General features: G+C 42.6%; 1 protein-coding gene across 3 annotated transcripts in view; it reads right to left on the bottom strand.

Annotated features, from left to right (window-relative positions):
• svep1 (sushi, von Willebrand factor type A, EGF and pentraxin domain containing 1) overlaps positions 1-14,107 on the bottom strand; it is a 110,867-nt gene that overhangs the window by 16,560 nt on the left and 80,200 nt on the right. For all 3 annotated transcript variants that reach the window (XM_019353588.2, XM_005453112.4, XM_019353579.2), the window contains 25 exons: positions 13,448-13,579; positions 13,057-13,248; positions 12,512-12,633; positions 12,321-12,426; positions 12,029-12,232; positions 11,535-11,768; positions 11,264-11,425; positions 10,969-11,130; positions 10,356-10,517; positions 8,790-8,878; positions 7,165-7,261; positions 6,961-7,074; positions 6,615-6,728; positions 6,332-6,533; positions 5,789-5,946; positions 5,156-5,354; positions 4,886-5,061; positions 4,621-4,745; positions 4,384-4,513; positions 4,107-4,277; positions 2,823-2,996; positions 2,577-2,696; positions 2,317-2,493; positions 670-754; positions 381-572 (listed from right to left, as the gene is read on the bottom strand). In XM_019353588.2, the coding sequence (XP_019209133.1) occupies positions 381-572; positions 670-754; positions 2,317-2,493; positions 2,577-2,696; positions 2,823-2,996; positions 4,107-4,277; positions 4,384-4,513; positions 4,621-4,745; positions 4,886-5,061; positions 5,156-5,354; positions 5,789-5,946; positions 6,332-6,533; positions 6,615-6,728; positions 6,961-7,074; positions 7,165-7,261; positions 8,790-8,878; positions 10,356-10,517; positions 10,969-11,130; positions 11,264-11,425; positions 11,535-11,768; positions 12,029-12,232; positions 12,321-12,426; positions 12,512-12,633; positions 13,057-13,248; positions 13,448-13,579 (3,799 nt within the window). The remainder of the gene's footprint in view (positions 1-380; positions 573-669; positions 755-2,316; positions 2,494-2,576; positions 2,697-2,822; positions 2,997-4,106; positions 4,278-4,383; positions 4,514-4,620; positions 4,746-4,885; positions 5,062-5,155; positions 5,355-5,788; positions 5,947-6,331; positions 6,534-6,614; positions 6,729-6,960; positions 7,075-7,164; positions 7,262-8,789; positions 8,879-10,355; positions 10,518-10,968; positions 11,131-11,263; positions 11,426-11,534; positions 11,769-12,028; positions 12,233-12,320; positions 12,427-12,511; positions 12,634-13,056; positions 13,249-13,447; positions 13,580-14,107) is intronic.

The raw sequence follows: 14,107 nt of genomic DNA, 5'->3' as shown, positions 1-14,107 counted from the left end.
TAAAGCAAAGAAGCAGCCACATGTAAACTGAAAATGGAAAACTGTTCGGTCATCAGAAGAATTAAAATTTAAAATGATTTTGGAAAACATGGACGCTGCGTTATCCAGACTAAAGGGTGGAGGAACACTCCAGCTTATTATCAGCTCTCAGTTTAAAAGCCTGCATCTCAGATGCTACTGGAGTCCATTAATACCTCTGGAAGTGGCATGTTGCACATCTAGGAAGGAAGCATCAAAGCTGAAAGTATTCTTTTTTTAGTTTTTATTTACATCTTAAACAGCATCCCTACTTGTACAACAAATTAAAACTATTTAAAGTATAATAAAATTTACATTTATTCAGTGAAAAACTATTAGTACTAATGGTAATTTATCCATACCTGTATCCCTCATTGCAGGTGTATGTGACAGTGGACAGGTACGTGTTGGTGTTTAGTGTGTAGTCTGCATTTTCCACAGTCGGTGGACCCCCGCAGGTCACTGGATGGCAGGTAGGTGGCGTCCCGGTCCACCTCAGACTAGAGAGACACTGGAACTCATAGGGGACCTGAGGCTGGAAGCCCTTCTTACAGCTGAGGTAGAGACAAAACAGAGTCAGACTCACATGTTAACAAAAATCTTTCACATGTCACATGACACTTGAGGTATTGGAGAGGATGAAGATGATACCTGAAAGTCACCTTGCTTCCATAGGTGAAGTTGTTTCCCGTCATGATGGAGTTCTCTGGAACACTTGGTGCTGGGCAGGAGAGGGCTGGAGCGTAACATTAATGAGATGATTAGTAACCGCTAATTTATTAAACCTATCACACTCAATTACAACTTAAATAACTAAATGCAAGTGTAGCCCACTGATGTGAGGAGCAAATATGTGCACATATTTCTGCACTGAGAGTCAAGTTAACAGACGCCTCTGAATCCATCCACTTATCCAAATGAATGTCAATTGGGCATCTGGGGCTTATTGTGCCCCCATGATGCTCATACTTTTAACTGCTATTGATGAAATTGGGATCAGCTCATTTTACACTTTACAATACAAAAAGAGACGAACAGGACGGATGTGGAACTGAAAAGCAGGCAGATCAATTTCTCTTATTTCTGCATGAAACTGACGATTCACTTTTACAGTCCTCAAGTTGCTGTTATGTGAAAAACTTGGAGATGGTAAGTAAAGTAAAGAACCTCACTGATGGCAAGATAATGTCTAGTTTAATAAGCGCACACTGAAATAATACTTGACTACAGTAAGTGTTGCTGTGACGACTGCTGCTGAACCAAATCCATAATAACAATCGTAGATCCAAAGATGTACAGAAGATCTCAGAGCAATAACATTATATTGAGCCATGAGTGTGTTTTTAATGTTCCTGAAATATTTATTCAACTGTTTTTTTTCTCCCACTTGTTGCACACAAATGTGGCTTTTGCACATCTAATCGTTTCACTTTCAGTCCGACACTCGGCAGCTACAGTAATATGAATCTGCAGACGCTGAGTAATTCAGTTCCTCTTCCTCTGTGATGAAGAATGTGGTTTAGTGCAAAGACGCACGTGGTTACGTGGTCAGACGTCTCAGCCTGCTTCACACCAGAGAACAAAAAGGACAGCTGCGTATGTAACGGCTCCTTTACAACACCGGCCATCAGACAAAGCATTTTTTGTGCTGTATATTTGCTTGTGTATGTGTGTATGAATACACAGCATACATGTCTGCATGTTTTCCTGAAGTGTAAGAGTCATTTGCATGATAATAGCCGACAGCAGTGGACCTTGAATGTGTTTTATTATCCAAGAGGAGCATGCTTTCATTAGAAGCGTCTTTTTTGAAGCCATTAAAGCTGTTTAATGGTTGCAGCATTTTTACATGAATTTAAATATTTCACTGTGTACTATATAACTGAAAAAAATGCGAGTAAATGCAGATTTATGTGTTTTGCTATGTGATATCATATTCTATAGTATGTAGTTATCTCATGTTGAAGACATTTAATGAAGCTTGTGGTTACATGTTCTAACCAAACAAGCTGCAGATTAAATCCATGCAGCGAAAACTTCAAGTTCCAGTCTTTTATTACAAGGAAATCATCCAAAAATTTGGAAGAAGCTGCAAAACTGTGAAGGTCAAACTGAGCAACCTCTAAGGATCGCAGCTGCAGAGTAAGCATCCAAAAAGCTCCATAAAATATTGACAGTTTTCCATCAGCTTAATCGGGACTGTGAAAAACAAATTCCGAGCCCATCACATCAGACGCAACAGAAGTAAATCACACCATCCATTTTATCGCAGTAGCATTACATGACTCCAACTCTCACCTCTGCAGTATGGGACAGCATCATCCCAATCTCCTGTTTCCAGGCACTGGAGCTGAGATGAGCCAATCAGCTCATAGCCGTTGTCACAGCTGAACACAACCTCGCTGCCCATTAGAAAGTTGCTCCCGTATCGGCGACCGAAGTCAGGAGTCCCAGGGTTCTCGCACTTTACTGGCTCTGAACGCACACAAGAACAGCTGGGTTTATAAAGGAATGGAGGAAACAGCTGCTTGTGTCACCTGACTGTGTTGTCATATCACCTGTGCAGTTTTTGCCATCTCCAGTGTATGGGTGGATACAGGTGCAGGCGTAGGAGCCTTCTGTGTTCTGACAGCTGGCGTGATCGTCACAGTCAGAGCCCAGAGCACACTCATCCACATCTGCACACACATATGATTAAAAACACACACAAAAGAGGGAAAATGGGTTATCTGTTACGTTGTCAGTCAACCGAAACAGGATTTTTTTATTTAAAGTGTTGCAAAAACTTTTAGCTGTTTATGTACCCAAACATGCCGGTGAAGTTCCTCCCCACTTGCCGCTGTTGGTGCAATGCACTTTGGTGTCCCCCAGCAGGTAAAAGCCAGCATTGCACTCATAGACCACAGAGCTGCCGGCATGGAAGTCTGTTCCCTGGAAGAAGCCATTTTCCAGTAGATGAGGAGGTCCACAGGAAACACCTGTAAGACATGTAAGACACTTTATAACACAGCCAACAGCCAAGGGTGTAAACTCCCATAAGATGTAAAGAGAAAAGATGAATCCACTCAGTAAAGTACAGTGTATTTATGATGTAAGATGAGGAAATATTGTTATTTTTTTCACTAAATTACCATGAAATTACAGTATACAGTATAATTTGTGTCTCCTTATATGTAAAATGCCTGGAATTATTCAATATTAAAAATACCTCACACACTACTATAATTATTTGTGTATTTTCTGTAAAAGCCTGACTTTATTCTAGTCAACCTACCTTCAAGTATTTGTAGGTAAATATAATTACATTGTAATTTTAAATAAAATACAATGAAACTGCATTTAATTATTGGGAAATTACGCCCTTAATCACAGACCATATTATCAAGTGTCACCAGAGACAACGAGCAGCGTCAGAGGATGTGACTGTTACAACCTCACAACATATTTTTACAACACACCGCTTGATGGAAAATCTATCTGAAGGTAGAATCATTTATTCATTTTATGAGGATATATTTGCTGTTTTTACCATATATTTTCTACCTTCAGATAGATTCAGATTTTTCATCCAGTAAAAAAACCAAAAAAACCAAAACAAACTTTTGTGTTCTTTCCTTAGTTTTGAGTGTAAGAGGTTTCACGCTGCAGTGTTTATACTTTGGCTAAAAGGTGGAAAGTCCCATTTTGATCTTTAGAGGAGCCAAAAAAACCCTTTGATGTTTTGTCGGGAAGGACAGCTGGCACAAAAACCTGCCAAATCAAACATCTGGAGCTTCCTGCTGTGGCGATCACGTTTATTCTGATATCAACAACAAAGCGCTTGGTTTGTGACTGTATCTGCATGAATGTGCCCTTAAAAATAACTTTACGGTCTTGCTACACTGTGGAGGTGTCTCCAGGAGAATATTTTGGCATGATAACACACAAGGTTAAAACAAAACCACTCGATCTCCTGCAGCTTTTATAAAGACAAAAGACTGAATCTGAATTATATTCCAATTCGAAACTTGACATAACAAAGGAAATCAGTTAAAACAGGTGCAAAACCATGGAAACACATGACTGAGCACTGCCTGTCTTTGTCTTACGTTCACAGCTGGGCAGGTTGTGACTCCACTCTCCTCTATTTTGGCACTGCAGCACAGGCTCCCCCACCAGGTAGAAACCGGGATCACATGACAGCTGCACCTGCGCGCCGGGACGCACATCCACAGTGGAGACGTGGAGGTGGGGCACAGTGTTCTCCAGCTTGGGGCAGTCTGGAGAAAATGTAAAAAGCTTGAAGGCTAATACCTGCTTGTGCTGTTTGTAACTGAGCTCCAATTTTGACGTAATATAATTTTGAAACACGTGAAGCTCTCTCACCGGCACAGAAAATGCTGTTGAGGTTTACTTTGACTCGGCCCACCACCCCACTGAGAAAGTCAGGCCAGGCGAGGACGTTCCCTCTGTGGGTCACATGAGAAGCTGGGCAGCTGCTGGCCAGGACCTTAATCTAGTACAGCCAGAGAAGGCGGAGGTGGGTGGATATGATAAATCCTTGGTCAGCCTCTATTAGTGAATATATGTGCTTGTAAATTTACATCAGCTAATGCGGTTTACCTGCTGTGGTGTGAGAACACGATCCCAGATGTTGAGCTGGCTGAGGGAGCCGACGAAGGATTCGACAGGGTTGAAGCCCTCCCCCCTCTGATCCTGGTCCTGACCCAACACCAGTGCGCCTCCAGCTACAGAAGACAGCGAGCATCGAGGTTAATCACCAGGGTTTTTATTTACTAAATTAGCTAACGAAAAAGCTAATTATCACTGATGCTGCATATTTAATGACTTCAAAGAACATCTGTCTTGGCCGAGGATAGCACTACACCTGGGATAGTGGTGCCGACTGACAGGCCTTTGCCTCCGTCTGAGGGCTTCCCGTTGATGTAGATTCTCCAGTCTCCATCCCAGCTCCTCCAGGACACACCGATGTGGTACCACTGACCGGTGTTCACCGCAGGGCAGTCCGTGATCCGCTCCTTACCGTTCACATACAGCACCCACCTGTGACAACGGCAGAAAGAAAGAAAAAAAAATCATGAGGTGAAAGTGATACTTAAAAAAACGTCTGCCCCTTGAATCTCGCTGCTTCACTGACCCGTTGTAGTCTATTAGAAGGAAAGCGTTATCACTGCCTTCCACAGCGTAGGACACTGGTGTGCCATAATTAGTGGTGTCAGATGACCTCATCCAGAAGGTGCAGGTGATTTCGGTCAGCGCTGGCATCACTCCGTCCATCATCACATAACCGTGGATGCCAGACACCTCAAAGTCCAGGTTGAAGGCAGAGGACATCTCTGACAGGACAGAGAAGAAAAGGTGATTTCATTTAACTTAAAAATGCAAAATAAATATATTTTTTTAAGATCTAGTTACTGCTGATGTTTCCCAACTACATTTCTTTCTAACTCTCTTATAAAAAGCTCAAAAGTTATCCATAAATATTTTCAAAACATGGTGTTTTGAATTTGTTATTAGCCTATTTTTTAAAACACTTATTTAATATTTTTCTTTATAGTTGCATGAAATTCTCCATCCATCATCTTCACCACTTGTCCAGACGAAGATGCCAAAGACAAAAGGCTATCCGGGGTTAACCAATGAATACCCATTACTCTGACAGACACAGTCAGGTGTAACTGACAGCTGAAACATTTCACATGAATTATATCTTTCCCTGTCCTCCTCCGTCTAGAGTTGCCATGGTGATGTGCCATCTGGCCTATAGTACCTGTCTCACACCTGGTTCCGTTGAACCCAGGGAGGCAGCGGCAGGTGTAGGACCCCAGACCATCTAAGCAGCTGGCCCCGTTTACACAGGGGTTAGGATCACACTCATCCACATCCACCTCACACAGCCGGCCTCGGTAGCCCTCCACACACTGACATCTGACACAGAGGAAGAAGACAAGCGTGTACAATAACTTCTTATTTGCAGTCTTTAACAATACAGCACAACAAGTTACCACACTCTGCCTGTTTCAGCTTCGTGGTACTCACACTAACAACAGACATAAGGCAAAAAAGCCGCTTCAGAAATGGACTTTGCTGTGACACAGCCATGCCCAGTGTAACTGTAAAGTGTTATTAGTTATTTTGAACACAGTGGATCTAAAAACATTTGGAATATATACATTCATACATGCATTAACCACATCAATCATCACGCAGATACAAAACATCTAATCAGAAATGAGGACTCTTTCCTGTACTGCTTATTTTAAGCAGCAGATCCCATTACTCTGCTGCTGCTTTCCATCAGGACGTTTATTACCTGAAACTGTTCACAGCATCCAGGCACGAGCCTCCATTCAGGCAGGGAGCGCTGTAACACTCATCAGTGTCGATCTCACAGCTGTCCCCTGAGAAGCCAACGGCACAGTTACAGGTGTAACCACCGGTCATGTCTTCGCACACGCCGCCGTTTAAACAGGGGTTGGACAGGCACTCGTCGATTTCCAGTTCACAGCGAGATCCTGTTGACATTTGATCATGAAGAGTTATCTGATGTTACACACTACATGTAACTGTTATTGTTACGTCAGTCTGTGTGCAACCTGTGAAGCCCGTGGAACAGCTGCAGGCAAACTTGTTGACCTCGTCCACACACACGCCTTCATTGAGACACGGGTTGGAGTGGCACTCGTTTACCTCAGCTTCACACAAGGAGCCTGAGACACAGCAGGAGAATAAGCACAAACATGAGTTACACTGATGTTGCACATAGAGTATATTACATAAATATCACAGTGTATCGCTGTCATAGCTCTGTAAAATGTGCAGTCAGAGACTTGCAAGTCAAACCTAAACTTCCAAGGCCTTGAAATAATCACTGACCCTAACCTGCCAACCTTTGTTTTAAGTATTGTGCATACTGAGCTACAAACTCAAAGGTCCCTTTACCTAAAAATCCAGGCTTGCACTGACACTGGAAGTCTCCCATGCCGTCCTTACACAGGCCTCCATTTTGGCAGGGAGCAGAGTTACACTCGTCTATGTCAATCTCACACTTGGCACCTGACCGTGAAATCAGAAGGCGTATCCAGTTCTTGTCACAAGTCACATGAGAATCAATCATTATCACTGATCTACTGATGGGTGATCTACCTGTGAACCCGGGCATGCAGGTGCACACATATCCTGCTCCAACCTCCTCACATGTCCCCTTGTTCTGACACGGATGCAGGAAGCACTCGTGGAAAACCTGTGGGAAGAGCAGACGAAACAATGATGTCAAGTCCTCTCAAATATGTTAACATTAGATGGTTATCCTAAACTCTACACTGAATACTCTAAGAAAAAGCATGTGTGCAGTTCTCAAGCAGTAAAAGGTGCATATTAGATTTTAAGGTGCAGTAATAGGAGACAGTCTCTGTTCAGCCCAATACAAAAAGAAGCTAGGTGAAATACTGACTTTTAGACATTAAAGTGTTGCCATTTCTTTCATTTATTGAAGTTTAATGAAAAGCTAACTTCATTCGGTATCAGACACTACGGTCCAGATGTTTCACTGCTGGCTTAAAACAGGAAAGTTGTGGGTTCAAACCCTCCTGAGGTCCCTGCAATTTCAGGTTGTTCACACATGCGGATGTAAGAAAGGTAAAGCTTTTAGTTTTTAAGACTAGACAAGCTTTGTCGAATTAAAAAGTCCTACAAGGTGTTGAATAATCAGGCCCCATCTTATCTTAATGAGCTCATATTACCATATCACCCCATTAGAGCTCTTCGCTCTCATTCTGTGGGCTTACTTGTGGTTTCTCGAGTACTTAAAAATAGAACGGGAGGCAGACAAACGGTTCATTCAACAGGAATCGAGTGCAAATCCATATTTAGACTAACAGGCTTTTGTTTTTTCTACGAGTACATGCAGAATCTGCAGAGCTCCAAATGGATCCTAATTGTTCAGTTACACAAAACTAGAACAAGGAATATCTTTGCAAATTAGAAAAATCAGTGGTTGCCTGATGATTGGTTAAGAAGAGGTTGAGCGTGCAAAGCAATTACTGAGCGACTGCACAGCTCACCTGGTGTTAGCCAACCTGTCTCCTGTCAATCGACAATCAGACCAACTGCAAATGCTCACAGACAGTTTGGCAAAGGTTTGCAAATAACCGCTGCCTAATTTATAAACACGCAGATTGCCAACACAGTGTAATTACTCTGAGGCAATCTGCGCTGATGATAATCACACATCTGCATCTCTTTGCACTGGACTCGACTCCAATCTCTGCTGAGTGTTTGTATTCCGGTTATATTTCTTTATATAACGCCTGTCTCCTTTTACAGTTAAATCACCGCCCTGCTCCAACGACATCACTTTTTCTGAGTTGCTGTTTTAAATCTGTGAGGCTCTGCCTGGACTTTCAGTTTAAAGTGAGTCTTTGTGAATGTAGATGGCAACAGAATTGCGATTTTTGATTATTTATTACAGTGAATAACTGTATTATAACAAATAAATTGTGTTTACCTGCCAACGTGACCTTTCAAACACCAATGTATAACAGACTCAAGGTTGATTTGAAGACACAAACTGACTGCAGTGATCGTAGACCTGGTCCTCATCTTTAAACCATTTAAAGCCAATGAGATTGCAAGTTGCCTTTAAATTTACATACAGTTGCAATAATTTTGTTCGCACGACATTCTCCAGTCACTGTGGGACAGCCTGGTGGGGTGGATATTCAGGGCTTTTTTAATGGTAAAGTGTGGGACTTTACAAGACAAAGACAAACCTGACTGCTGGACTGGTATTCATCAATGACCTCCACCTCGGGAGCTGCAGTGACGCTCTCCTCCTTTGGAAGAAAGCTGGAGCCAAAGCCTGACCATGACACCCAGAGAAAATGCAGACAGTGTAAGCAAAGACAAGGTGGAAAAACACAGCGAGGATCTTTCCCTTTGCTACCAGACTGGCAGACGTTCGAGATCCAGCTGAACAAAAACTATTCTTATTCAACTCTGGCAGCGTGTCCAAACCTCTGTTCATTCCCACCCTTCAGACGCACAGTGTTTTTCATTTCCATTCTGCTGCCGAGCAATAAAAGCCAAATTATTTCCATTTCCCCTGATCTTGTGCAGTAATCGTGTTTCAAGTTGGACCGAGCTGTCACACCACAAATCAGACAGCACACAACTGCAGCGGTGGCAGCACGGTCTTACACAGACGCGCAGCAGTTTCTTATATTTTGACTCTCTGCTGACTTCACTTGGCATGTTCTCCAGATGTCTAACATAAATTAATTCATATGCCAACTCAGAAAAGCAGAAATGACACTGACATATAAATCTGACGTGTGAACAGAGGCAGCATACGGCTGCCAACATCAGACTTACATCAAAACTGGATCTAAGAGTGAGACAAACTGGGCAGCAAATTTAATTAACACATTAACAATAAACTTCATCCCTTTGACAAGCTTGTGTCTGGACCTGATTTATCCGAAAGTCACATTAAGGAGTCGTGAACGGGTGTTTTAAAAGTCACATTAATGTTGTGAACTAATGCTAATGAAATTCACAGGGGGTTGGACACCTTCTATAATTATTAATCAATGCAAAATCTGGTCCAAATGAACTGTAGCTTTCCCCCAGGTAGCTGAAATAACAGACGGTGGACTACCTGTAACTCCAACTAGCATGGCTGCAGGATTTTCTGCTGTCCCTGAGTTTGAAATCTTTTGTTAACGTACAGGATGCATGAAAAAACTGATTACACTCTAATTCTGCAGCCGTTCACTGGTAACAATCAAAAGAGTTTTCCGTGGTTGTCAGTAGGGAACATGTTTTGTGTTAACTTTCACTCCCTCCGTGATTGTCCTAATTATATTCTTCTATCACGGAGTCTCACTCCCCTTCTGTTTCTTGTTTCCAGTCAGCAATCAGCATATAAACAGTCCTGTCGTTCTTCGTTCTTTGACCTGTCGTCCAGATATATCTATGTTTTTTTAGTCTTGAATTTCATTTGCTTCCCGCTACCTGTTCCTTCTGTTTTTTTAAATTATATTACTCTTTCCTTTTTTGTAATCTCCTATTAAACCTTGCTTTGTATTGTATGGGACTATAGGAGTACTGTATTACTTTGTGCATGTTGCCTCCTGCAGTTACTGTATCACACTGCAAACCTACTTAACAGTGGTGCAAGAATTTCCAATCCCCTGCTGAGCAGAAGGAGCAGAAGATTTGAGTATTTGAGTACTAAATAACTAAATTATTATCAAATCAGGACTGGAGTGTTTGTATCAGAGTGTTTGTTGCATGAATATTTCACCCAGACAAGACTGGCAGTCCTGCACACTTACTGGAACAGTGCTGTATGGTGGTGGCCCCTGTAATTGTGGTGGTCCCATAGAAGGGACAGGAGAGGCAGTAAGAGCGGCCATGCTCAGGCTGGTAGTAATCTCTGGGACAGGGGTAACAGGGAACCAGACCGGTGCGGGAGAAATGACCTGCTGAACAGGGGACTGTCCAAGAGAGTCCATAAATCGAAAGAGGAGCGCAGGAAAAAATAGGAAAAGAAACATTTGAGGATTAGAGGAGCAGGTGAAGTGGCAGGATCACCCAAAAACATTTGAAACAAGCAGCATTTGCTGGTTGGAAAACACCTAACAGCTCCAAGTCTGAAAGGTTGTAGATTATTTATGTATTTTAACTGGAAACCTGGGAGCAAAAATTTTGAGTTTCTAGATTATTCCATCCAACTTTAAAGGGCAACTATCTAATTTTTCCAAGTAGGAATTAACTGTTTTGATATAATGGGACATCAGTGCCAAATTCTAACAAATATGTTTTTGATTAGAAGCTGGGAAAATATTGGTTTTCTTCTCAGGAATGATTAGGTCTCGCCAGAGTGGAAATAAATTAAGTTAGCAAGACGTTAGGGTTGTGTACTTTATGCCTGTCAAACTATATCACCTCCACACTCTGTCTCATCCACGGCTCCTCTGGTGACTGTGGAAGTCTCATCGGGACAGACCTCACACTTTCTGGCTCCAAAAGAAGGCTGGAAGTGACCCAGCGGGCATGACTCACAGATCTCCAACCCATTTCGAGAGTGACTACCGGGCTTACACTGCCCTGAAAATATATGCATATCACCACGTCACCAGCCAAATAAAACAGAAAAAGAAAATCCCCATATATGAAAAATAACATTTAAATCTCAGCACAAAAAGACAGACGTCTTTCTGTTCATGTGCATGTTGGGTACCTTTGCACTCAGTGATGCTGCGGGAGTGCAGGTAGGCTGTGGAGGTGCCTTCAGGACAGGACTTACACTCCAGCTGACCCTCCTGGTCCTGGTAGGAACCCAGCCAGCAACTCTCACACTCATTATATTCAAGAGAAAAGTAGGTTCCCACTGGACATTGGACTGAAAGAGCATTCACAGTTAGTGGCTAGGAAAAACAATACTGCAACGTGCTTTCATACTGTTATAAAGGGAACCCCTAGCTTAGGTGGTTGCACCTTCCTATACTCACCACACATCCTGCCTTTGAGGACTGAGCCCGGCCTGCAGAAGAGAGACGCCCTCTTGCTCTCCAGTGATTTGGGATCTGCTATAATCATCTCTGAGGACAAGTGGTAATTGGACAGCGGCTGCTTGGACAGTGTTCTCTTCAGTCTATTGGTAAGTTGCTCCAGCATCCGCAGGAGCCTCTTCTGATTGGCCACTTCTATTGAGTCGTTCCTCGACAGGGGCAGAGGGATGCTTGCTGGGAGAACGGCCAAAGTTTAAACGACTGAAACACAGGCGTGTCTGAGAGCAAGAAAATGCTGCACTAGAAAGATTACAGACATACTAAGCTTCAAGCTTTTTGAGCTACTGTACGTTGTTCTTTGAAAATAAATAAACACATGATTCTCACTCTGTTTTTGCTTGTGGCAACATTAATGTGCAGCCTTTAAAAAGCTTTTGCCAGTCAGCAGTAGCAGTGTAGCTACTCAGACGTTTGAGATCTCTTAGATCTCTTACCTGTGATGTTGAAGTAGATCTGGATCTTGTGGTCTTTAGTCGGCCCTTTGATCTTTCTGTGCCTCTTGGTGCGGTGGTGAAGTTGCATGCTGTCGTCTTGGTTCTGGGTGGGGAGCTGCCGGGTGCTTGTGGCAAAGCCAGATTCAAAGTAGGCATAGTCCTGGGAGCCCTGAGTACCCCAGTTGTCCCCCCAACCTCCTGGTACTAAAGGGTGTAATACAAGAAGAGAGAAGATGATCGTGAAAATGTTTTAAGACATAAGTGTTGCATTCGGGGATTTGTGTAATCCTACCAATAGCAAATCCGTTCTCATAGTCGTAATTGTACTCCAGACAGTGACCCTGTGACATCACCTCCAGCTTGCAGGTGACATCATCATTGCCACAAATTTTAGGCAGCTGTAAGACAAAACACAAAATGCAACATGTATTCAAGAGTTGGTTCACAGCTTATCCATGTGTTTGCAGAGACAGACGTCCTCACCATGCCTCCCAGTTTGCTGTTGAACTCTCCAGTAAATGACTTGACGAGGTCCACGTCGTCACAGCGAGATGCTTTAAAGAGCATCTCAAAGGGCTTAAACCCGTTGTTGGCTATACGGTTCACTGGAGAGGACATAAAGGACACTTCAGTCAGCACTACTATAGTATAAAAAAGGTTATTTGCACTGGAGAAAACCTGTAGAGAACAGAGCGTGCACCAGTGGTATCAGATGTGACACTGATTAAGTCAAATACACAATAAAAAGGAGGGTCAGAGGTGGAGGGGGGTTGCAAAGAGGCTTGCAGCTGCTGTAGCCAGGTTAAGAATGTTTTGTTTGTTGTTTTGGCGGTGGCACCCTGATGTTTTCTACCTCCTAAAGAAGAAAAATTCTGCTTTTGAAACTGAAAATACCACACAATGTTTCCCCTAGGCCTAGGAGTAGCGTAATGAAGCACTGAAACACATCTTCAAGTACAAAGTAAACAGTGAAGCATACAGTATATATGTATATATATATATATATATATATGTTCTGCCATACTCACATGAACAGTCTGGTCTGTCCGGAGAGTAGGCTGGCTCCCAGATGCCGTTGTAGGCACAGAAGTAGCTGTGGACAGCATCCTGAGTGAGGCTATAGCCGTCCTTACAGTGGAGAGTACAGTTGACTCCTTCCTCCTCTTCAGAACAGATGAACTCTCCATTCACCGGGACGTACGGCTGGTCACACGTCGTCCCTGAGCAGATACATATAAAACACTTCCATGGTTTTCTCAAGTTGGAGCTCAGTGTTTGATTACTAAGCATGCATGACTGCACAATGAAACTGAAGAATTCAGGCACTGCAAAAGGACACTGACATCTAGCTCATGGGTGTTTTATTTTATTTACTGTGTATTTCATTCTCATCACACAAGAACAATGTTATGATTGTACCTTGGACAGTTACTGTGAGGTTGCATGTGCGGCTGTTTCCTGCTGCATCAGTAGCGGTGTACTGCACCAGAGTCTCTCCTACTGGGAACAGAGAGCCTGGACGGTGGCTACTGGTTACTGTGAGGCGGCCGCCTGAAAGAGAGACAGAGAGACGATTATTTCATTTCTGCTGAGCCTTCCTGGTAATCTTGTTGTGAAAAAACATAATTATATGGACTGTACAAAGAAGTAGTATTAGGTGGGTTAAACACTACTGATGTTACTGCTAAGGGGCAAAAATGACATTTTGTGCATTGCGGGTGCGAGAAACTGCTGTTTTCAGAAAATGTACCAGCTACCTAACTATTTATCAGGAAACTATAAACTGATACAAAAATAACATTACTGTATCTGCATTTTTTACTTGAATGATTCTCAAGTCAGTGTTAAGTGGCTTCACAATCAAAAATCTGAAAATTTTTGCTACAAGGCCCGGGCTGAAAATGAGTGGAAACATCAACGATCAAGAATGGTCAAAGAAACATTTAAAGTTACAGACTTTTGCACACAATTGCACAATAGGAAGAAGCCAATACGAAATAAGTTTGATTTAAGGGTTTTAAATGGAGGGTTTCACATTTTGGGGCTTTTAAACTGAATAAAATCAGAACACAGTGCTGC

The sequence above is a fragment of the Oreochromis niloticus genome, linkage group LG3 (assembly GCF_001858045.2).
Source record: "Oreochromis niloticus isolate F11D_XX linkage group LG3, O_niloticus_UMD_NMBU, whole genome shotgun sequence".
Classification (NCBI taxonomy): Eukaryota; Metazoa; Chordata; class Actinopteri; order Cichliformes; family Cichlidae; genus Oreochromis; species Oreochromis niloticus.
This window is presented reverse-complemented; position numbering and strand designations above follow the sequence as displayed.